General features: G+C 42.3%; 1 protein-coding gene across 5 annotated transcripts in view; it reads left to right on the plus strand.

Moving 5' to 3' along the window:
* Fggy (FGGY carbohydrate kinase domain containing) overlaps positions 1-25,822 on the plus strand; it is a 373,036-nt gene that overhangs the window by 295,068 nt on the left and 52,146 nt on the right. For 4 of the 5 annotated variants that reach the window (XM_031377871.1, XM_031377870.1, XM_031377874.1 and 1 more), the window contains one exon: positions 2,100-2,194. In XM_031377871.1, coding sequence (XP_031233731.1) covers positions 2,100-2,194 — 95 coding nt within the window. Of the gene's footprint in view, positions 1-2,099; positions 2,195-3,685; positions 3,871-25,822 lie in introns of those variants that run through there. The other variant, XM_031377872.1, reaches the window with a different exon arrangement.

Here is a 25,822-nt window from a genome sequence, read left to right on the forward strand (position 1 = left end):
GAAGAGCTCCCCGGGGGTTTCCCTGGCCTCTACGGTCCAAGGAAGCAGCCTGGGACTCATTCCTCCTATTCAGAAATTGTGAAGTTGTGGGTCTATTATTGCAAAGGAGCTGAAGATAAAAGATGTTTGGAAGGCTGTCTTCTAAAAACAGTTCTAGGTCCATAGGAGGCCTGGGTGGCAACAGATTTGCACAAGCCTGTAGTATGGTTTCTGGCTGAGCCGCCAGTGCCTTCTTTGTGGCCTGGCATCTGTCTTTACCCTCAGGATGGCTGATGAGACCTGTCCTTTTCCTTCCCCGTAGCTCTGCTCTCCAGCTCCATGAAATCCATAGAGAGCCCTTCATCTTGACCATGTTGAGTCTAACAGTGACAGCTACCATGTTTCCAGGGCTTCACACAGAATGCAGACCTGTGAGCTGCATCTGAGAGCTCTGTCACCAGGCCAGACAGTGCACCTGTGCAGTGAGCCTCATCCCTATTTGGTTTCCATGTCTTGGGTGTCTGTAAGGGGGTGGGAGCTGACCTGACCTGAAGGAGCTAGGTAAGTTAGCAAATGAGCCTCCCTAGAAGAGGAAGGAAAGGAGCTGCAGCCTTTGTCTAAAGGAAGCATTTCTGCCGTAGAACTTTCCAAATAGGATCCCTACTTATCTTCAAATGTCTATTTCAGTCTCATGTCCACTGAGTCAGCCACTGGCCGGGAGGTCACCAGGGCTGAAAGGGTTAAAAGAGATGGTGAAGGGCTCCAAGGGAAAGAAAGCAGGGAGGAAGCCAGGCATGAGCCTCCCTCAGATCTGTCACTCTCCCTGGTGGCTTAGTAGTACAGAGAGAGGCAGGCCCTGTTAGAATTCTTAAAGTCCTCTAAGATGTCAGTGGGATTCTGTTTACCAACTGTCTGTGTAGGGGGATGGCTAGAGCTGACCTGAGCTGGAGGAGATAGGTACGTTACCAAGTAAGCCTCCCTAGAGAGGCAAGAGGAAGGCTGCAGTCTTTGTCTAAAGGAAGCCTTTCTGCCCTAGACCTTCCCTCTGTGCCACTTCCCGTCATCTATTGATTAGAAAATCAAGAGACATCCTGTGAAAGTAGATGGAATTTTATCCCCACCCTTCAGATAGGGAAACTGAGGTACAGAGAGGTAGAGATACTAACTTAGGATCACATTGTGAAGTGAGTGAAGAGGCAGAGGTGTAAGGCATCTTAAGACTCCAGAACAGCATGTGAAATCCACATGAGCCTTCAACCTTGGGACTTGACCTGTAGGTAACTTCTTTGCACCTGGTGGATCCCTACTTACCTTCACATGACATGCCAGTCACATGACTATTTCAGTCTCATGTCCACTCTGTCAACCGCTGGCCCAGAGACTCATTCTCTCACCATTTAGTTAATGGCCTGGGCCCTGCTCTAAGTGTCAGAGACATGGTGGTAGACATGCAATGTCAGTTTTGCAGGACAAGGCATAAGGATAAGTAAGTAAAACAGGTGGTAGAAAAGTGCAGGGGAAACTACAGGAGCAAGGGAGGAGCAATGAAGTTGTCTCACCATTTTAAATGCAGTAGCCAAGGAAAGCTAGGGTTGCGTTTGTACCATGGTGAACAGGCAGTTACATGGACATCTGGAACGGCCCTGAAACTGGCTCAAGAAATCGCAAGGAAAGTAGGTTCATGTGGTGGCTAGAAAAAAGAGAAGCCAGATGGTAAGGGTCTTGCCAGATTATCTAAGGATTATGACTTGTGCTGGAGATGAGTCAGAGAAGCAGCCCTTCCATGGCCTCTATCCATCACCCCATCTGAGACTGGAACAGCAGGGCACAGCCTCATTCATTTCAGCCTTCACTGGGTCCAGCAAAACCTGTGATAAAGTTAGAGGGAAGCCAGGAACCTGGGTGCCAAAGTCTCACAAATCAATAGATATGGTATTTGCCACCTTGAGGCTTGTGGCCAGTGTACCGGCCATCACAAGACAGAGAAATCTCCCAGAACCTTCAAGGAGGTATAAGGTACTGATGCTTTGCCATCAGGGGTTTTGCCTCCAGAGGTGTTTGCTGGCTCCCCACAGTCCTGGTTCTGCTCACTAACCAAGGTATGACTTTGTCCTGTGCAGGCATGCCTGTGGTCCTGTCACAAGAGGTGGAGTCTGTCCTCGTGGGAGCTGCTATTCTGGGTGCCTGTGCCTCAGGGGACTTTACTTCTGTGCAGGTATGTTAGGATCCATGGATGGCTGTGGTCCCTGCCCTGTCTGAGGCTGTCTGTCCTCTTGACAGCAGCTCACAGCTTGCAAAACACACACAGGATATAATTAGGGAATGATAGGTTGCAGCCAGAGAATCACAGGCCCTCGCGGCCTCTGACGTAGTCACTGTAGCCTCCCTTTGGCTTCACCTCTGTTCGTGTGAATTGTTCTGCTTCTCTCTCCTTTATAGGAGCTCCTAAGTTATTTAGCCTCAGTTTCCACTTGGCCATTTTCCTTTGATCAAGTGAAAGAGTCGATGCTCAAAATATTAGTTTTCCATATGGACTTTTATGGAGTTTTATTTGTTTATTTCATCTGCATCACTTTCCGAATACCTTTGAAGCCTCTGCCAACAGGAAACACAAAAGAAAGTGTTGGTGAGGGAAAAAAAAAAAAGAATTAAAAGTAAAAAGAAGGAACAAAGTTTAGGAAGCCGGAAACAATTTGGTGGTGGTGATTTGAGTACATGATTTTACTCTGAGCTTCCTGGCAACCAAGACAAAAAAAAGAAAAAAGAAAAAAGGCGTGATAAATTGCATAATTTTTATTTTCAAAAAGAGGAAGCATCCTAGTTTCTGGTAAGAGACAAGCTTTTCCTGATGTGAAATCACAGAAGATGTCATCCATGCTGGAGGAGGTTGTTAAAGGCTCCCAGCGTTAGAATGATACGAAGATCCTTTTTAAAATAAATGAGTATGAGATAGATTATGATGACAGACAGACTCTGCAGCTAGACTACTTGGTTTCAAATGCTGGCCTGCCTATACGTGAGCTCTGAGGACTCAACCGTCTCCCCTGTACTTGTACTTCCCTAACTCTAACAGTGGCTAGTAGCTGGCTTGTACATTCTCCGATGGCTCAGTTGAGCTTATGCAGTCCCCACCACAGCTCTCGTATCCCCATTTTAGAAATGGGGAAGTTAGGCAATCTTCCTCTTCTTTTGCATCTTTTCTTTTTTTGTGAGATCTGATGCTTAGAGCCTTGGTAGTCTTCTTGAGCTGATGAGGTTTGTAGAGAAGATATTAGACCCTGGAGAAGACATCCTTGATTGCTGAGCCAATCCTGGGAGCTAGAGTACTAGCTCTTGGCCAAGCCCATGAAACAGCTAGTAAGAGCTGGAAGCAAGTCAAACCTCCAGCTATCAGCTGAGAACCAGAGACTTTAACCACTTGCCTACATGCCCCAGTGTTAAGTAAAGAGCCAGGTAGGTGTCCTAGCAGTACTCCACTAATTAGAATTCACCTTGCTGTGACTGCCTAGTGTGGCAGGTACTGTGCTAGGCTCTTTAGTATAGCTCTCCTAATGTCTATAATATCCTGTCATGGCCCATAAGAGAGACCCAGAAAACTTTCAAACATAGACCATTAGAAACTTTTCAGGGGCAGAAGCCCATTTCCAGGATAAGAATGGAGGTGGGCATGTGGCTTGGTTCTTAAAGCACTTCACTGCTCTTCCAGAGGACCTGCATCCAATTTCCAGCACATTAGGAAGCTCATCTGTGGAGTTACCATCTGTAACTTTGGTACCAGAGAGTCTACGGCCATCTCTGGCTTCTGAGAGTGCCTGAACACAGGTGGTGCCTGTGTATACACCTATGCACTCAACCTACACACAAAACAGAAACTAATCAATTACTCAATAAGAAGTGATGTGTACAATTCATTGTCTTTGGATGCCTGTCTGTAGTGATAGTCTTTGAAAGTTCCAGTCTCTGGAAGTAGCAGCATTCGTGTGATTACATCTGGAGCTGCTTTGGAAATGTAAATACATACACTTGGCATTGTTCATATTTCTTTGAAAAAGAAGCAAATGGAGATCCCCAATCCTGGGTCCAGCTTAGACTCTACAAGGTGATCCTGTCCGCAAATCATACTTTTCAGCCTAAACTTCAATACAATCTTTTCTTAGAACTTCCAAGATCCCAGCTTGGTCCTCACAGGGCTTAAGAAAGATGAGTGCTTCCTTCCAGATGCCCAGTTCCCGCAGCTGTCATGGTTGGTGCATCTGACCTAGCTAGGCTGATTCTGTGGACACTTCCAGGGTCATCTCCTTCAGATAAAGGAAGGGCTAAGATCATGGGTTGGAGGAGACATGGATTGGAAAATTAGACAAGGAGCTGATATGTGCTTGGAGAGAACCTGTCCCAGTTTCCCGAGGCCATGAATAACTTCAGGCGTGGGTAGAGCTTGTACCTTCCTTTTCCAATACCAATGGATCAAGGGGAGCCATAATAATGGTTTTACTAGAAGTTAATGCAAACTTCTACCTACCACAAGTCTGAGAGGATTTAGTCAGCTAGAGGAAAAAGACAGTGGGTGGACTGTCCTGCAGGAGTGTTAGAGAGAGTATCTGAGTCCAGCTTCTCTTGCTGTCACACATCCTGACACATGTTGGCAATTCTTTTCTCATGCCCCTTGCTCTTTTTTTCTACACTTCGTTTCAGCCTCAAGGTCTTTGCTCTTCTTCTCTGGCCCTTTCCTACTCTTCCATATTGTCTCACTATTCCCTTTTTAAATGAGACACTCAAGAATAAAAGATGAAAAGTATCCTAGTGAGCTGTTCTTCAGGAAGCCTCCCAGTCTGGCTCCACCCAAGGGTGTGTCTTCCTTCAGGAAAGTCATGCCATCTGTGTGCCTACAGCTTAATGCCGTATAAGCAGAACACAGGTATGCTGCTCTTGGAGTCAAAGTTCAGAGATTGAGCTGTGTCAAGGGACAGGTAGAAGGGAGTCTTATCCCTTCCTTTATTTGTATGTATGAAACCGTATGGCCTTGGCCGATGAAGTGTCAAGCTAAACCCTTCCCCATCCTCAGTATCATTGCGCTACAAAATAATCCCATGTATTTCTGGGAAACACAAGACATATCATTTGAAGTTGGTAGCAAAATATGATAGTATGAAAATTAAAATATATAAATTTAATTTTACTATATTATATATTTACATATAAATATATAAAAGATATAGTATATTTATTTATAAAAATAATTAAATATAAATATATAATTAAATATAATATATAAATATATATATAATATATATTATAAAAGAAGAAACTAGTTTAAGTAGGTTGTGCAAGAAAAATCAACCAAATAGTGGAGACAAACATAAAGTGTCTTTCCAGGGGCTGCTTTCTTCAGACCTCCAGCAGAAGCCATTAATTTTGTATAATTTTTTTCATCTTAAGTAGAAGCAAGTTTTGTTCCACAAGCTTTCATTCCAGCAGTGCTATTTATCTTGAACTGCCCTCTCCCTTCCCCAACTTACCCCTGCAAAGCAGTGGATGGAAAATCCCAAGGCAAACTTAGGCAAAAGGGACAGTGATGGGTGCCCAACAAGCACCTATGGCTGTTATAAAGGGACCATGGTTGTGAGGAAAGTGACCCAGCTCCTCAGAAGGCTCTCCTGCATCACACCACTTGAGGGGTGTCCCCCTCAGCTACTGACTCTGCACTGAACTACCATTAGCTCCCACCAGACTCCTGGGTCTCCAGACTAACACCTACCTGCAAAGGACAGCCTGTCTGTAGCATGTTTTCACAGGATAGACCATTGCTGAGGACAACAGGCCACCCCTCCCAATCTTTTGCATGAAATTTGCCTCATTTAGAACCACATTTTCATCAATTATGATATACTTCAAGTCTGTTGTCTCTGTATAAACACATCTCCTGGGGTGTGTGTGTGTGTGTGTGTGTGTGTGTGTGTGTGTGTGTGTGTGTGTGTGTGTTGGGCAGTGGGGATCAACTGGCTGCGATTTGAGTCCTGTTTACCTTTCTGCCAATACAAATGCCAGTTTTTCAGTTTGTAAAGTAAAGTTCTGTCTGCTTCAGCTTCTGGAAGTTTGGAAAGGCTGAGGACAAAAGATGTTCAGAAGTGTGAAAACATCCCTTTCTTAGTGGAGTTGATCTTGGTTTGGTGCTACCCCACCACCCTGCCAACCCTTTTCTGAAACACAACTGAAATACAAGCTCCGTGAGGAAAAATTAGAAAATCCAATTGAGACAGATGAGAAATATAAAATCTTATTACTCTAAAACTCCTTTAGCAATTCTAATTAATTAATGCTGTTCTTTTTGTTTGTAATTGGAATTGTTTTAATTATAAAATATGTTAATACAATAAATATTGTTTTATAGTCTTTTTCCTGCGCCCAAGAACATGTTGTAAACCTTCTAATCATTTCTGCTGTTTGTGAAACTTGCTACCCCATAGAATATACCATACTTATTCTACAAGACTTCAGCTATGCTGGCTGTTTTAATGAATGCGTCAATTGACATCTCTGTAGCTAATTTTTTATTCATAGTCTAAGTTATCACAGTCTACCTATAAAACAGATTGTAGATATATATAAAAATTCCATCAAAAATATTTGCTTAATTTTTAGAATCTTTTATATAAAGTAAAAATTTATATACTCCATTTATCTTGCCTGCTCAGGCATCTCATAGTCTGACTCATTTCACATGTGGTCCTGATAAAAGTATAGGTTTGAAGTGTACGTTTGCCCTTTGCTGCTTAAGTGTGTGTTCCTGAAGGTATGAGATGCTGGGTTCTAATTAGATAGATTCAGATTCCAGATTAAATTTTCTTAGTGTGTTTTCAACCCAATATGCCAATACTCATAAAAAGTCAACAAAAAAGAATTGGATGATAGTTAACAGTTTCAAGAAGAATTAATTTGGGAATGTGATGTTGGTCCTAACGCATGTTAAGATTATTGCCAGTAGCTAGTTATCAATGCTTTCTTATCATTTTACAAACATCTCTACCACCTAAAGGAACAGAAACAAATTTGGGATCTGATCTAATTATCAGTCTCTTGGTTCCAATCCAGTTTGTAGAATAGCACCCTGGGTGTAAAAGTCAAAATATTTATCTCAAAATTAGAATTCTATTTTTAAGAATAAAAGACATGTAACATCTGATTCTCCTACTCGTCACAGGCCTGCTACTTTCCATCTGCTACTGTTCTTAGTATTACAGAAACAACCTAGCAGGTGTTAACAGGGCCCACTGTGCAGATGAATACGTTGAAGCACAGGAATGGAACCTTGATTGACATGGTGGGCACCAGTCCATCTCTTGGGGAGGACATAGATTTCAAGATGGTAGGCAGTTTAGCTGTCTCTCACAGGTAGTGCAGCACCTAGAAAATCACTCCTTGTCACTTAGTTGTCAAACAGAAATTAAAACAGAAGTGTGTCCTGTTTGACTTGCCATGTCATGATACTGATGTTGTTATCAATGAGCTTGTCATGGTTTATGTGTTTGCTTTCATCATAATCTACATGCTGACATTTTATAGAGATGAATATAAAACACACCAAGGCATTTACAAAAAAAGATAATTTTAGCACAATTGGTATTTACAAGATTTCATCTAATGAGGGCTGGTTCAAGTGGTTAAGAACATTAACTGTTCTTGCAGAAAAACCTAGTTTGATTACTCCCCATTGCCCATACGATAGCCGACAGCAATCTGTAACTTCAGTTCCAGGGAATCTAATGTCCTCTTCTGGTCTCTGTAGGAACAAGGTAAGCACATGGTGCACAGAACTACATGTAAGCAAAACATACATACACAGAAAATAAAAATGGAAAAATTCATCTAGTAAATCTATTCTTCCAAAACACCTCCCTTTCTCTGCACTTTTTATTAAGGAAATTTTGAGAGCCATGTTTTTTATAAACTTAACCATGGCCAAATATCTACAGAGTCCTTAAAAACATAGGATTCCAGAGTTACCGGAGTAACAGTCACCTCATTCTTTGACTTGATTTTATGGGAGGCTGTTTGATTCTGATACAATCTTTGCTCTCCATATCATATATACACATACACTTATATATTTATACTATGTATGTGATTGTAGATAAAATATATATAGTAAATATATAAAATTATGTATAATTATATATAATAAATATATAATTTATATATAAAAACCAATGCTTATGAGTATAAAGCTTCACTGCATCATATATGTCATAGGTTTTTATAATAAATGTCCTTATTGGGATAAGCCAAAATGAAGTAAATATGTTAGCATGTTTTTCCTTTATATTAAAGAATATAATGCATAAATAGCAAATCCATGCTGCATAGTTTAGCAGTCATCATAGTAAATTAGGCTATGTAATCTGAAATTACAAAAGACAAGGCCTTTAGTAAAATCAAGACTAGTGAATAAATGGAGGAGAGGCCTAACTGCACCTGTGCATAGTCATGTTTACACACACACACACACACACACACACACACACACAGATACACACCCATATGTCCACACATGCACATACATCACATACTTCCATGCATACACACAACTCCTACACATATCCCATGCCTCACCTCCACTGGAAAAAGGCTTGATTCAGACTCAGAGCATGAAGACTCACTATTATGAGGCAATTTTGACTGCAACCTTAAGGACTGTTGAGAAGAAAATCTATCTTTACAGTTGCTTGTTGAGGGTCTTTGATATTTTACAGTGAACCACTGAGAAAGTATCATCGGTTCAGAAACACGAATGATGTATCGCTTTTCAAGCATGTGTCTAAGAAAATTTATTGTTTAAAAATTTCTACTGTTCTAGATGTGTCAAGGAAATTTTTTACACTCCCATGATAATTTTACAAATGGGAAAGAGTACCCGAGAAGCTAATGGACAAGTCAACTGGTAGGACGTAATGGAGCCAGAAACTACGTCTTAAGATAAATCAGTGACAGTGACTATTCTATAGCTAAGTATGATTATTTAAAACCTATTATCAAATTACGTAGCCATAAATTAGAATTTACATGTATATTGAAATGTCACTGTCTTAATCAAAGCTCCGTAGATACTTAGAGAGTTTGAAAGATGAACTATTTATAAAGTTTATGGCGTACTCTAATATCAAAGGTCAGTGAATGGAAGTCAGAACATGGGGTGGTATGGAAGCTGTCTGGTTGCAGTGGCTGGAGAGAAGGAGAGAGCTGGGCTCTTACCTATCTCCTCTTAGCTTAACTGAGTGAGGAGGCAAGAGAGCCCCTTGATCTGCTGCAGGCCTGTCAGCCTGTGTCTAACCAGAGCAGGGTGCTGGGAACCTTCAGGAACCTGTGCAGTTGTCCAGCACGGCCTTATATACTGGGATACTCACTCTGCTGGGTGTTGCTGAATCCTAAATGGTTCATTTAGGTCTGTCATAAGGAACTTGCATCTGAATGTGAATTAATATGGCACCAACACTGTTTGGTTTGACTCACATTTTATTCAAAACAAGATAGATGTCCTTGCAGGGCAGTGGTGGCACACGCCTTTAATCCCAGCACTTGGGAGGCAGAGGCAGGTGGATTTCTGAGTTTGAGGCCAGCCTGGTCTACAGAGTGAGTCCTAGGACAGCCAGGGCTATACAGAGAAACCCTGTCTCAAAAAAACAAACAAACAAAAAATGTCCTCAGAGAAGGAATAAGTGTTGGCTTATACTATGGGGCAGTTTATGGAGGCTGTTACACAGTGGCCGTTTGAGGAGAACTGAACTTGTCTCCCAGGTCTGCAGATAATGAGGAACCTGTTGGAGGTGGTACGGAATACTCCCATGTCCCTCATTTTGTATGAATCTAATTTGTTTCCAAGTGGGTGTTGTCCATGGCTAACCCAGGAGGATGGGAAGGAACTAGGGAGAAACAATCCATGAGAGGAATATACATCCCTAGAAATGTTATTAATTGGTTGAGTAAGACAAAACCAGGAAATAAAATATCTGCTCTTTACAAAGTAAAGGCATCTTCCTCCCTTAGCTCATTAAAAATTAAAAACACTCTCAGCTTAAGTAGGGCAAATTAGTAATTAAGTGCTACATAATCAACCTGGATAAACATAATGTTGAAGGGGAAGCCAAATTAATCACCCCACTGGTTTGTTTTTGGCCCATTAATGTACCTTTTCCCCGTGTCCTTCCTGTGGTGCCAGGATGCTTGTTCTGCCTCTCTATGGCTGGAGGAAGAGTAGGTTGTGACAGCTGGGCTGACAGATGATGGAGAAGCAGATCTGAAGAAGGTGTGCGTGCATATGGGCCTTTATTCAAAGAACAAGGCCAGGACCTGTGCTGCAGCCTTTAAAGGGCCATCCTTGGGAGAGCTGACATGTGACAGGAAAGGCCTAGATGGAAGGAGAATGAGTGAGGAGGAGCATATGCAGTGAACAACAATTCCTCTTGTTTTACATGTGTGCTCACATGTGCGCACGCGCGCACACACACAGACACACACATACAGACACACATGCACGTACACACACATAGCCTCATAACTCTTACCATAAGGGGTAGACATGTTCACACATATAAAGCAAAACAACTTTAATTGTTCATTCTCTGTTAAAATTATAATAATTAGACAGTGAGATAATGGATCCTCAGAAAAGCATCCTTACTGTCTTGAGGGCAAGAAAGCCCTCCCAGTAAGATGCCATTTCAACAGTACATTTAGGGAACTTTGTACCCTGGGCCTCTGCACCCAGGGAACATCCTTGAGGAGGATGCCAACTCTCTCTGCAGAGAGGAACAGAAGCTTAACTGGGCAAATCATTCTCTGCTTTGTGTAGTATAATAAACTTTAGTAACGACTGCTAGAGACCCAGTCATATGGAGTTGTGACAACTGTCTGCTAAGTGTGGGTATAGGGGAGGAAACAGAACTGGGTACATGTGGCAGGCTAAGAGGAAATTAAGGGACACACAGAGAGAAAGAGGTCCTCGAACCACCTTGTTCCATTCTGGGTGATGGCCTGTCTATGGCTTGCTAACTATGTGAGCAAACTTGGTGAGACACATTACATAATGTCATTGAGCCTCAGTTCCTTCTTAACAAACCTTACTGAGTTGCTACAAATCTAAGAATGAAAGCCACTGAGCACACTGACTGTTACTAGGAAAAATACTAATTTTATTATTCTTTTCACTAATTCAATACTCAGGACAAACTCATCCAGATAGATCAAATATCATTCTATTTCATAGAAGGAAATTAAAGCACAAGATTTTTGAAGGTTAGTAGTAGAATGAGGGTTTAAACTCAGGTGGGCTGGCTTCAGACACACAAATACATCCCTCACACTCCATGCTGTGGAAGATACCTATACATAGATGGCTGTGCTAGGTGTTGGAAGTACAGCAGATGTCCCACCAGCTCTTCAGTCAGTAGTAAGGAAGACAACTATTCCTTCTCATTGTTGGAAAGAATGGTGGGGCTGAGGCTACAGCTGTGGTAACCCATAACTCTTAACAGGTGGGGCAGGTGAGCGGGCAGCATAGCTAATCATGCGTCACTACCTCCCATGTGGTAGCAGTGTAGCCACTTACTCTGATCTTAGTGGTTTTGCTTAGAGAAGAAAAAAGTTGTTTATTTGTAGCTCCCTCGTATCCGTATGGCATTTAAGGATGATTATGGTGAGTAAACAGGCTACGAGAATAAAAGTTCCAGGCAGAAGCTGTCTACAAAGAAGATATGACAAGTGCTTACATCCTCATACTCAAAAGCCCTCAGGTACCGGGGCAGGCTGTGTAAACATGGGGAGAGCCTCGCTGGAGAAAAGTACTAGAGAAATATTCCTGACAGACATTGAAACTCCAGCCATGGCCTGGTGAGAGCCCCAGGGAACATCTCTGGGATCTGGCAGTTTGTCTGTGACTGGACTAAGGGGATTAGTTGGATGGAACATCACATAGTGAATGCAGAACTGGAAAGCGTTTCAGGTCATGTGGTGTTTGGTCATGGCATTAAGGACACTTGCCACTTCTTTTAGGAGATGACATTTTTCCTGGTGCCGATTTTTTAACATTAACATTTCTTTAGAAACTAACTGAGAGGTCAGTTTCTTCATGGGTGTTTTAGAAAAACAGAATTTATTTTATCTCACCTGGTTGAAAGCTCAGCATGCTAACGGAAACTTGTGGAGTTTCCAGGGGTGTCACTGGGCCTACAGCTTGGTGGATGAATAGCATGCTACTTTGGCTGGGCTCTTCCTCAGCCAGTTTTCTAGCACAGCGGCATTACTGGCTGAGGGGTGTAGGACCTAAGTACTAAATCTCTTTACCAGTCTGGCATGAGAGGAGTGCTAACGTGAAGCACCACATCCATCAAGAAGGGCAGCAGATGCTGAAGTGTATCAAATATCAGTAAACAAGCCCACAGGAAGGCCACTGAACTTGGCATCCTTCAAGCGAAAACACACTACAGCCTTCATGTCAGATTGCTGTGAAGTTTTATAAACTGCAGTAAGTGATATGTGTGGTTTTTTCTCCCCTAGCTGGACAGCTGCTACTGTTCCATGAAACACGTTTGGAGATGATATGTTATATATTATAAGTGTTTTTAATCTGTAATTTTAAAGAATACATTTACTGCTCAGAGTATTAGTAGTCGCCAGCCCGGAATTACACTTATCAAGTATCTCCCCAGTAATTGTGAGGAAGTTTTTATTTTTCTCATCTAGTACCCCCTCTTTTTACTTTATACAGTCTAATTCACACAATAAAGAGCACCATAGGAGCACAGATTCCGATACCACACAAAGCCAAGCTTAAGTCTTAGGGTTCAGATTTCCTAACTATGTATTGGGTAAATCCCTTCGCCTTTCTAAACCTGTTTCCTCACTTCAAAGGCTAAGATCCTAAGTATATACCTCATGTGGTTGTTGAGGAGATTAAGTGAGATGATATTTTCAAAATATTTGGCACAGTCACTGGCATGAGTCATCCCTCAATGAAAAGGACAAACTGATGCAGCACGTAGTTGATAACTATTAGCTGACTGTGTTCAGTGTTAGCACTTTACATGTATGATATAGGTTCTGCTTGTGATGCTTGGGATCAAACCTAGGGCCTTGTGTCAAGCAAATGCTGGGCCACCAAGTTACTCCTGAAGCCTGGCCTTTAGCCAGTCTACACTCAAGAACACTTACCCAGCACTGCTCTTCTTATTCTGTGTTACATATCACGGGCTCCTTTGCCCCTGGCCTGGCTGATAGGAGAAAAGCAAATTACTTACTCAAGTTCACACTTTGTACACGCACTGGAATGTTTCTATCCCCAATTCTGTGTTCTTTCTCCTGAAGAAACCCAAGCATGAGAACATGCCAAGTAGAATTTAGGTTAAAAGCTAAAGAAGAAATCCCAGCCAGGCTCCTACCATCAAGGATCTAACAGTGGGTGAGATTTAAAAGCAATAACCAGAAACCAGAGTGTACCTTTGTATGATTGGCTGGCCCACTAGTCATGGACACAAGCAGGAGCTCAAAGCATGGCTTCCACAGTGAAGAATCCTTGGAGGGTAGACAGACACGTTCATTTCAGACCAGGAGGTAGAGCAGTGTGACGATTTGTGGAGGTGCCAGTGAGAGTGACAGAATACACTCAGTCAGGTGAGTGTAGTCTAGGGAAGGCTTCCAAGTCTGCAGTACTGGAGAGAACGCTGGGTCTGCAAGGAGCACGCACAGCCGACTGGCTCCTGCTGAAGTAAGCAAACTAAAAGTTGGGAACTGCTTATCTCCTCCCCCAGCCCCCAAATTAACAAGGTGAAGTGTGAATTAATCCAGCCTATGAATAAAAGCAACAACATAAGCACTTAAGATTGTGAGAGACCCTGCAGTAGAAAGGGGGTGCCTTATCTTAGAGCTCCCAGAAAACTACACTAGCAGTTTGTTTCTCTAGAGCACATCTATGGACAAGGTACTGTACTGCAAAACAGCACACGCTAAGATTTCAGCCTGGACAAGGAACCTTCTGAGATGCCAGTGAAGGAGAGAGAGGTGCACAGTCTACGTTAGCTCAGGGCAGAGCCCACCTCACGTCCTCTGTTTCCTCATGGCTGGCTAGCACCTTGGTCTAGAGGAGCCTGTGCTTAGAACAGAGCTGAGGAGGTTGCAGTTCTTCCCACTGTGGCCAGGCCAGTCTCACCTGCAGCCATCTGCTGGAGTGGGATCTTGACAAGCCAGTGAGATGACTGCAGATGCTAGAGGAGGAATTTACAAGCAGTCCTGAACTGGGCATTTAAGCTTATGCTTCACCTCCTAGGAAGCAGCAGACCCTTTTGTTTCTAACTTTCTATAGTAGAATGGGGAGATGGGACTCTGTTTTCCAGAGCATCCTAAAACTGATAGCAGAAGAGATTCATTCCGTACGTACAGCCAATAATTGTAGTCTTGATTGCTGACTGATTTAATCTACAGAGCCATCCCCTGAAGGCCCAGTATTAATGGCACTTTGCCAACCAATCATGATCTGCAAACACAGTCGTTTCTCTGGGTCACAGGCAGTAAGAGGCGAAGCTCAGATTAGAATGAAGATGCCTGCACTAGACTTGGCTCACTATGAAGTGCTGAAACCCACTTCTATAAATTTTCTCTGGGAACACAGAGCATGTGCTGACCTCACTGAACTGAGCTTCCAAAATAAAGTTCCAACTTTAATCAATCCTATCCAATCTTTAGAGCAGGATAAGCATGTAATGAGTCAAAGTGGAGGTGAGACTCCACAGGCATAGATTGGAGCTGGCTATTATAGAGCACCAACAACTTAGAGAGCAGGGCTACTGTGGATGGACTCAGTCTGTTCTCCAGTCCACACCAAACCAGTTCTCCACTCTCCTTATGAGTCTCACTCTGATCTGTAGTGTATACCAATCACTGAGTGACTCCCACTGTGACCTGGACCAAGAGGTCCTCCACTTTGGGCCTTCATTTCCTCATATTTACACTGTAAGGGTCAGGTTTCAGGTTTTTCATATGTGTTAAGCAATGGAACCTCTGCAAAACCAACACATAAGAAAATGTACCATGTGTCTTCCACTTTCCCATCACTCCTTTTATTCTTCCTCAGTGTAGACCACCCTAGAGGTCCCTGCTGAACACAAGGGCTGAGCCACATTATTTAACTGGAAATAATGAATGAATTTTAGATACCTAAAAATGCATGATAAAATAATGACAATGTAGCCTGGCTACGATAGATAGACTGAAGAGCTCTCACCATGGGTGTGTATACCTTCCCAGCTGACAAACTGTCTCTCTGCTGGGGAGGTGCATCCATCTATCCCAACAGTGTCTGCTGACTTGTTACCAACAGACTCTCTGTCAGCTCTTGCTGAATTCTGCCCAGGATGCTTTTTGAGATTGGCCTTCTATCTGGGACTCTGACCTCTGGCTTCACCACCAGAGGAATCATTGGGGAAGAGCCAGGGAACTTGTCCTCCCTGCCTTAACCATCATCCTTTGCTGATGAAAGGAGGTTGTTTCAACTCCGTTCATGGCATTAACAGTGTCAGTTTAATTCCTTCTTAGCACTAAAAGCTTTGAGATATCAGTACCTGTCCCTGTGTTGGAACATCATTGAAAGTTTAATTCCATCCATACCATTAGATTGATAGAGTCAGTGGTAGATGCTCATTTCCTTTATTTTTTTTTTTTGTCCTTGATAAAGACCCTTTATGTAAATGCCCCAAGAATAAGAATTTTGCTTAAGTAATTTCCCTATCTCTAGTGTCTAACACAGCCAGACACAGACATGCTGCTTGGGAAATCTTTTTCATTCATTAAGCAAATAGCCCTAGGTATTTGGACAAGTAAAATCCTCATCACATCGACAATTGAGTGGGCAAGACGGTGAAACAATAAATGTAAATGCATATTATAGCTTGGGTCAAGAGTTAAAAAGGAAAAGAACAGGTTTGATGGAAGAGCTAATTAGCATGATTGATAGCTGAATGACAATAAATGACTTTGACTCCTAACTCTGAACCTGTCTCATTTCATCTCTGAAAACAGTAATCATCGCTATTATGTTCATTGTTTAAACTGCTACTACTCCTGTTTCTTATGTATGAATTGCATTCTAAATTTTATGTTAGTATTTTCACACTGATTATATAAATTCATGAACTAACCTTGCCTGGTAGGCCTCCTTATTTCAAATGAAACAAACAAGGCCCAGGAACGTTCTTCATATGATGAGATAGGTAGTGTCATAGATGATTCTTGAACCAAAGCTGGCCAGACAATCTTCTGTTCTGAGAAAAGGGAATGTCTCCTGAACTCCTAAGTGACCACTGCAAGTCCACCCTGGATCCCAGTTTGAGAAACCCTCAATCATATTATATGGCAAAAGCCTCATTCCATTCCATTAGATTAAAGGGCAAAATGAAAACAACCACAACCAAAAACAAGTTGCTAGAGAGTATGTAGGAAAAAAAGGAAAATAATTTTACCTTGGCCATCTCATGGTCACCTTCCAGCAATAGTAAGCCATCACCGTGGCAATAGGAGAAAATTAGTGTTGGATGTTGAATCACTTTCAAAAGCTACATCAACAGAATACCGAGGTGATGCTGTAAACCTCTCTGCTACAGCTGGGCTGACAATGCTCCTGGAATGGTGGAGAGATCCATGTTGGAGGGTGGGACCGACTTGAGCTTAGCATTGGAAGATTTAAGTCTGAGCCTTAAACTGTGCCAAGTTGCCTTGAGAAAGTCAGCCAGCAAACATGAGAGGCAATCATGTTGTCAGTATTTCTGGAAATCCAGTATTTCTGGAAGTCCATTCAAAACTCCGTAAAATAGAGGAGTGATGTTTTGTAAGCATCGTCAGGAGGTTTGATATGCGGGATAATGAAGTGCTTAGCAAACTCTAGTGTTATTACCATTATCTAGCCAGGTTTGGAAGAACTCAATGCTGGAGTCAGGTAGGCAGGTCTGCTCTCTGCACTTTGTCTTAGTAAAAAGCTCAAGTCTCAGATAGTTAGAGCCTCAGCTTCCCAGCAACATTTCCTATTTTAAATCTGCAACAGGCTCTGCCTGATTTATACAATTTGGGCTCTCTTCATCCTCTCTGCACTTCAGTTTACCCCATGGAAAATGGAGATGACACCAGTGCTCTCTTAGTAAGGTGGGAGGTGAGGCTTAAATAAGTCCTGGAAGAGCACAGAAAAGCTGGCTGCTTGGCAGGCTGCCATAAGTGTTAACAGCAGGGATGGCGGAGGAGAAGAGGAAGGAGCAGGAAGAACATTTGAACTGACATAAGTGTGTCAAGCTCAACACCTCCGTGGGGCACTGATAGCAGAACTCACACTCACCAGATGCTCTGGCGCCTTTTAGAGGGCTCGGATCAGTCATGTGCCCTTTTCTGTCCTCAGAGGTGTCATGCCTACAATGGCTTTCTGTCAGGCCCAATGTTTAGGCCCGATTTTCTTTCTATGCTGTTTTAGATAGGAAGAGAGAACCAGACCAAAGGGTTGATAAAAACAAGAGGAAACTTTACTAATAAAACAAGTTCTATGTAAGTGATGATTCCCCAAACACCATGCTGTAACATATTAAAAGACAACACTGAGAAGTCCTCATCTGGGCAGTACTCAAGTTAACTAAGTGATGGAAAATGCTCAAGTTAAAGTAAGTAAATACCTTCATAGTGAAAAATCCATCAAGATTTTAATATATAAATATGCTTCTGAATCTCCTGGATTGGGTAGTCATACAGATATAATGGTCCCCAATTTTACTTAGCCAAAGAATTGGGATTTTGCTAGTCTTTTCTAAGGATGAAAGAGTAATCGATGAAAGAGTGGAAGCCAGCAGTTAAGGTCCTCAAAGATGACAAGAAGTACCATAAAAAGAACTGGAAGATTTCTACTAATCCTGTGTCTACTTAATTAAAAGAACAGGAAGTCTGTTTTGGCAGTAACTATGTGTTAGATGGTAGAGAAACTAACAGGTAAAAGTGATAGAATCATTACCCCTCAGAGTTCTTGTGAGCATTCTGGAAAGAGAGATGTTACAAGGTAAATTCAGTATAGAAAAAGAGCATAGAGAGACATATGGGGCTTCTTGCTCCATTTACTGGGCCAAGGGAATCACCCAGACCTACCTGGTTCTAAACTGAGACACAGAGAAATAGTCCTAGCCATCCGGTGTGTAGTTTATGACCCACTTGCTCTTTTGTGGTTTTACTGCAACCTTCTCAGGCAGATTCAATGGCACGTCAAGTGTGATGGTGAAGACCACTCAGAGCCCACAGTACAGGCCAGGAAAGCACTGTATAAGTCATTTTATCAATCTGATGCACTTAATCTTCTTTTAACAGTGAATAGAACTCTCAGTTTACAAAGGAGAAGTTGAGGTTTAAAAAAGTTAAGTGCCTTTCCAAAAGCTACCACCAGTAACTATTACAAAACCAGGGCTGCAACTCAGATCTCCAAAGTTGCAAGGCTGCTTCCTCTCATGCCATGGGCCACCAGGAGCATGGTTGGTCCATGGCGGTTTCAACAAGCTGAGAAAGGTGGAAAGCAAGATGGTGTTAGAAATAATTATTCTTCGTCCTCCTCCTCCTCTTCCTTTCTCCTCCTCCTCCTCCCCTTTTTACTTCCTCCTCTTCTTCTTCTTTTTCCTCCTCCTCCTCCTCCTCCTCCTCTTCTTCCTCTACCTCCTCCTCATTCCCCTCTGGTTTTTTGAAACAGGGTTTCCTTGTGTGGCTCTGGCTATTCTGGAACTTACACTGTAGATCAGGCTAGTCTTGAACTCATAGACATCTACCGGCCACTGACTCTTGAGTACTAAGATTAAAGGCATTTGCCATCACAACCAGTTTAGGTATTCTTCCTCGAACTGTTTTTTTCTTAAATACTTGGTTATTCTAAACAGTCATGATTGATATGGATAATCCTGTATGGCTTTGCTGTTTGTTTTTATTTAGCCAGATTTTTTTTAAGATTTATTTTATTTATTTTATGTGTATGAGTACATTGTAGCTGTATACATGGCTGTGAGCCATCATGTGTGTGGCTGCTCTCTGGCTCTGCTCACTCAGGCCCCCACTCGCTCTGGCATAATTCACTGTAGCTGTCTTCAGACATGTGAGCCACCATGTGGTTGCTGGGATCTGAACTCAAGTTCAGACCCAGCAAGACCTTCAGAAGAGCAGTCAGTGCTCTTACCCACTGAGCCATCTTGCCAGCCCCAGATTTTTTGCTAAGAAGTAAAAAAAAAAAGACCTAACTGTATCAGACACATAAATTCTTATGTCATTTTGAAGTTTTATTAGCCATGAGATTTGAAAATTTGGCAAACACTATGTAAATAATTTTATAGTCTATGCCCAAACCCAAACTGGATGGGTAGAATGTGGTAACCAGCACATGGCTTTGAAAGCTGATGGATCCAACTTAGGTCAGTTACTAAACTCTGCACACTGGCATTGAGCATCAGAGAAGTTGGTACAATATGAAAAACTGACATCAGCTAGAATGTGTGCAAAGCACATGTGGCTCTCAGGGTGCTTTACAGACAGTCTTATTCTTTGCTAGTCATTCCTTTCCTGATTATTTTTCTTCAATGTATAATAGAAAAATATAAATAGCTGGAATCAAACTTGAGTTTTTATGAGAATTTCTGCTCCAAGTGAAACCATGTTTTTAAGAAAGGGGAGTTTTAAGCGGTATTTTGAAAGATAGCCCCTTACTTGTGAATTCAAGCAATACCTAGGTATGGAAACGATTGTGAAAATTACTAAAGTTATGCGAAATAATAAGATAATATGTGTGAAGGTACCTCCTTGCATAGAAAGTCCTAAGAAGTGCTTCCTTCCTTCCTGATTCACATGGCAAGCAGGTGGCACAGCCCAGTCCTAATCCTGATAGCGGCTAACCCCACCTCAGTGCTCTTTCAAGGGCCCCTATACTTGAGGGCCTCCTGTCTGCTTGCCTCACAGGACATCTTCCAAGTGTACGGAGTGCAGGTTTTTAGAAATAACCAAGCGCTCCAAAACATTCCAGAGAGTGCTTAGTGTGAATGAGTATATTCATGAGAGAGTACATAGTATTACTATTTGGAAAACAGTTACCAGTTAGGACTTCAAGAGAGCAAGCTTTACAGACAGCAAGCCGAGACCCAGCTAGGGCAAAAAGTCAGTGGGTAGCAAGCCATATCTAAGAAGTCATATACATCATGCAGATGTAAAACTCTATATAATCGCCTGTTTCTTCCTAACTTTTTACTTTCCAAAGAAATGTCCTGGAAGGACCATAGAAGCCCATATACTTTGAAAACTATAAAGACATTGAAGGCTGTGCTTTACACTGCATGTGGGAGAAAATATTGCAGATAACCACTGTGAGAGGTGGTCTGAGTTGTGTTCTTTTTTCTGTTTAGTTGGGGTAAAATGGATATGGGCTGTCCTTCAGCATTTTAACCCCTTACCCCTTTCCGAATGTTCCTGTTTCATAGAGTGGGGATCATTCACAATTCTCTGTAACTGTCAGCACCAGCTGCTTCCAGAACTCTCTTCAACATGTGGGACTAAACTCTGGACCCATTAAACAGTAATTCTGTGTAGCCCCTTCCACAGCCACTTCTACAGCCCCTGACCAGCACCTCACCACTTTCAACAGCTCTAGCTCCATCGTATATGCAGCATTAAGTAACGTTTGCCTTTTAGTGGCTGGCTTCTTTCTAGCGTAACAGTGTGTTTCAGGTCGATCTATGTTGTAGCATGTGTCAGAATTCCTTCCTTCCTCCTTCTGTCTGTCTCTGTGCCCCCCGTTATGACTGTCACCAGTGAAGTTGTGACTGAGCTTCTCATTATAAGCCACTTCTTTCTAGTGGCAGAGATAAATGGCCTGGTCATAAACGTCAACAGTCAGCAGCAGTGGGACATGGTACCTGAGAACTCTGACTCCCCTTCTAGTCTCCTAGATGACTAACACAGACAATGAATATAAATTTCATGTTGTGCTTCCCACTGGGACCCCAATTTCTCTTTAGCTGCTGCCACAAGCCTCCAGTCAGCCTTGGGAAGTTTTGGGTTGCAGGTCTGAAAGGTGAGGTGTTACCTTTGGCAGCCTTGTTTCTAGCCCCGCCTCCAAATGCCTTTTTGAGCTTGTGTGGCAGTTCTCTGAGGGACAGGATAAAATAAGACCTTCACTTTTAAAAACTGTCTTTTTTTTTTTTTTTAATTTTGAGTTGTTGACAGTTTTCTGTACCTATCTGGTTTAAGCATAGTTTCCTAAACAGTACGGTTACATGTTTTCCTGGGTTGTTCTGAAGTAGCAGAACGTGATTTTGTGTTCTTGTGTGACACTCAGACCACTCAAATGTCTTTTCCAGTCTGAGACTTAATAAGCAAACTCACAGAGGGCAGCAGAATATGCTAACTGAGCAAGCAGGTTCTGCAGGCCAGAGATACCTTTATATATATATATATAAACACTCAGCAGAGCTAGGTTTGGTAGCATGCAGGAGGCCTTGGCTGACAGATCAGAATCAAGATCAACCTTGTATACAGAAGGAGTTTGAGGCTAACCTGGGCTACAAAATGAGTCCTTGTCTCCAAAAAGAAAATGTGCAGGAGGGAGACTATCAACAAACAAACAGGCAGCCAGACCACTTTGATTAGCGGTTTCTTACACATTTGCCTCTTTTTTTGTCTGTCTCCCTGGTTCTTAAGAGCAGTCCCTCTCTAGGGTCCCCATCCTTGATTCCTGGCTAGAATTATACCCAGGAAAGTACAGATTCATCTCCCCTTACCTGTGTTGACCACTAACACATTTCCTCCACTTCCTTTACTACCTCATGGTTCGAGTACCATTCATTGACCTCAGCTTTGATAAAGACAAAAGTTCAGATGCAGAAACCCTCCTTGGCTCTGTGGAGTTGAGCATCTTATGGCTGGCTACGTGAGCTACTGCTCCAGACCTTCCCCTCTTCTCTCTTTGGATGACACGGCAGCAGTCCCCAAAGGGAAGCATCCATTACCTTTCTCTAGAGTTGAGTTCATTGTCCATTGCCTGTTTCTGTTTAAACAGAAAGCCTTTTAAAAGGGCTGAGCATACACTGAGCGTGCATGCTAAATTTTTAATATATGTGTACCCACAGCCAAGAGAACAGAGGAACCTTAAATAATAATGAAGCTGGATTATGTACGTTGTATGCTTTATGTGGCACTGATTTCTAAATATACTCTTAACAGCCAGGTATTATTTAATACATCCCTATTAATCAAGCTGCCAAATCTAAATGAAAACCATGTTTAAATATGTTTAATAAGATTATGGCTTTGAGGTGAATAGCAAGCTCATGTTGGCTGCATTTATTTTCCTCCCAGCCAGCTGTCCTTTACTCTCTTGTGTTCTCATTCTGGAAGCTTCTTTCTCTGGTGAAGGCAGTGTTGATTACAAGTCGACTGACACCGCAAACTTTCTGTGTGAATTTCAGCTTAGTGCATAAATGGGAATGTTTAAGAAAAAGAAAACAATACAGATTTTTTTCTTCTGCAACTGGGAAATGGAATGTCATTTCTTCTTGGGGTAAGCCCGTGAATTAGGGTGGAAATTAATAATCACCTTAGAGAAATGAGTTGTTTCTACCTTCTGCAATATAGTGTCTGCTTTTTGATCTGTTATCACTCTTAGTGCCTTGTATAAAATGTTGTGTTACTTTTCCTTTTAATGGTTGGTTTTTTGTTGGTTTTGCAATAGTGACACCCAGTGGCATTAATGAACATTGCAAGGGCTGCTAAATGCTGTCTTTATAAAGCAAACTCTTTCCTCCTTTGGAATAAAAAAAATATCTAGTATCTTGAAGTTGAAGGATAATTGAGTCTGGACAAGACAAAAGAGCAGTTCTATCTAGTAGGCTTCTCATTTTGGACAAAGAATAGAAGTAACGGACAGGACAGATGGGGGGTGCAGGGGGTGTCAGGCATACCACCCCAGCAGACTTTCAAAGTTATTAGTGAAATACCATTGTACACCCCTGCTGTGTATAACTGTTCCTCTTATTGCAGCAGTGTGCGCACTGTCCCAGCCTTTGCCGTAGGCACTTCCTGCAGCCTGCAGAGAAATAGCTATTTGCTGGTGTGGCAACTGTGGTGATTTCCCAAGTTGTATTTGGGACTTTTAACCAATTCATTCTCCTGCTAGCACGTTTTCATCTGTTCCAGATTCTGAGCCTTTAACTTGCGTCTCCCTGTTTACATGTCTTAAAACTTTTAAATCTTTGATTAAAAAGTCATAAATGCCTATTACAAACATATTAAAAGTTTCTGACTATATAAACACTGAAAACAATCCCTATAAAATGTTCAACACTGCCTACTTTGAATTTAAAATAGGGAGCACATGTTTAACATCGTTCGTCGTAGAAATTTCAAGCTTTGTCTTAAAAACCAAAAATACATCTAATACACGCCATATATAATTCACAGAGGCAGAACACACAAACCCCCATATCTGTGCATACAGTGCTGCGACAGATGCTGCTTCTGATGCAGTTTGCATGCTGGGCACTATTCTAATTGCTTTACATGAAACAACCCTTTTAATTTCCATAGCAAGGGTCAGGAACTATTATTACAGTTGTTCCACACATGTTCATGAAATGTTTATGCATTCTAAAAGATCAATGCCAACATGCTCGGTCATAAGATTGTCATGAATGATTGGCAGGAAGGGCTATCATCAGTTCTTTGAGTGTTTTGACGTCAGTGTCACTGTCCTTAGTCTCTCTACCCAGCTCTACTCAAAACTCGTGGGTCTCCTTTACATTCTGGTACCAGCCTCCTTTGTTCTGAATGTCTTCAGCCTCAGGATTTACATTCCAGTACCCGAGAAGCTGGCAATGACCAACAGTGAGAGGATGTTAAGCAATGAAAACAGCAAAGACAGGTTAGGGAGACAGGATGTACAAAGCTGACGGACCATAAGAGCAATGGGAGCCATCACCCTAAGGAAGGATGCTTGGCAGGAACCCTCAGTGGCAGAGAAGACAAAGGCTCTATGGTGACAGTAAATTGAATGAGTCTACAAAACAAACAAACAAACAAACAAAATACTATGGAGACCTCTGCATGCTGGTGTGGGGAGAGCTCTGTGCTCTCTTCTGTCTCTTCCACTTCAGACCTTTGACACTGTCTTATGCCCCAGACTGTCTATGATTTAGAATGGTAGTGTTCTGTGATATAATCCAGAGAGGGCATGTAGGAGAAAGCATGCAAGAAAGAGAATTGGCCTAAGACGTTGCTTCGAGGACACATTCACCCCTACCCTATGAATTGAGAATAAGATGAACGTGAGGAATAATGAAGTCCTGCAGACTTATACATGCTGAACACCTGATAGCACAGGTGGGCCTGGGGTCACATTCTTCTCCAGACATGGTTTATAGGTCTGCATCTCTGGACTGAAAGCTGACTTCTCGGTTTCATTTCTTTCTACCATTCCCTTATTCAGTATGTACTTCTTCATGTGCAGCCACCAGTGTTAGGCCTATTCTCCTCACAGAGTCGATCCTGGAGTAGACAGACTCAGTCATGGTGTTTTGTTTTGTTTCACGTTTTTGCCAGCATCATAGAGAAGAAATATCACAAAACAGGTCACAATAATAGTGGACTAAACTCCAAATCTTGAAGTCAGAGAAAATATCCCAAAAGGACTGACAGTTGAACTAGGACTTAAAAAAACAGAGGTGAACTATGTATGTGTGTTCAGGGAAAGATGTCGAGCGAGGGCCAGGGGGCAGACTTTTAAACCTCATAAACAGAGCATGCATGAACTTAGAGACAAGTCCAGTTGTATGTCACTGTAATTCACTGAGAAGCCATTTTCTCCAGCCTTACCCATCATTTCCCTCTGGGTAAACTCCTGAGGAACCCATATCATTTTAAAACAGCTGCTTACCAAGTAAGTAGTACAGTGCGGTGATAGGAGTCCATAGCAAATATTGATCATATTCCAGGGGCAACTGGGTCACTGGATCTGGACACACCCAAATCTAAATGGCCGTTGGCTCTGCTTGTCTTTCCATGCTTAAGTAGAAACTACAGGATGAGCAAGCAGAAGCTTGTCACAATGTGAAGGTGGCACATAGATGAGAAAGAGGAGGGCAGTGTGGTTTAGATGCTAGAAACAGAGAGCAGGATTAGGAAGAAATGGTCCAGATTCTAGTTTTTGCTCAGTTATGACATCGAAGTGAACCAAATGACAGTGGCTTGTCTGATGGAGCTGTGCCGGACATTATACAAGATTCCTTAACAACTCGAGAGTTCTCATCCTCCCTGGATGGCAGTCCTGACTTCTGGTCCTCACCCTTTCTAAAGGGTGAATTCCACTGGGCCCAGAACAGCTTAAGAAGCTCTGCTGATTCACTGTGCTCTTGAGAGTAGTTTTCAGAGGATACCACACTTCTCATGTCCGTTTTCTTTCCCCTTGTGTCTCTCCTAAGAGGCCATGAGATGTCCTACTCTGTCAGTCTCTATCCCATTCCACTGAGATGGAGTATCTTACTGAATGTAGACCTAGGCTGGTAGCCATCAAGTCTTCGTGTTCCTTCTGTCTCAGCCCTCTATATGCCCTGCTTTGTAGGTGGGTGCTGTGATCTGAACGAGACCCTTATTCATATGCAGCAAGCATTCTTGCCCACTAAGCTGTCCTCAAGCTCTAAGTCTAGTTTCCTAAGCATTGTACCTGGGTGTTTTGTTTTTTTTTTTTCACCTGGGATATGTGAGTGGACATTGGTTCTGCCACAGACAGTTATCTTTGAAGATCAGTGCTAAAACAGAGAAACAC

Source organism: Mastomys coucha, unplaced genomic scaffold (assembly GCF_008632895.1).
Source record: "Mastomys coucha isolate ucsf_1 unplaced genomic scaffold, UCSF_Mcou_1 pScaffold18, whole genome shotgun sequence".
NCBI lineage: Eukaryota > Metazoa > Chordata > Mammalia > Rodentia > Muridae > Mastomys > Mastomys coucha.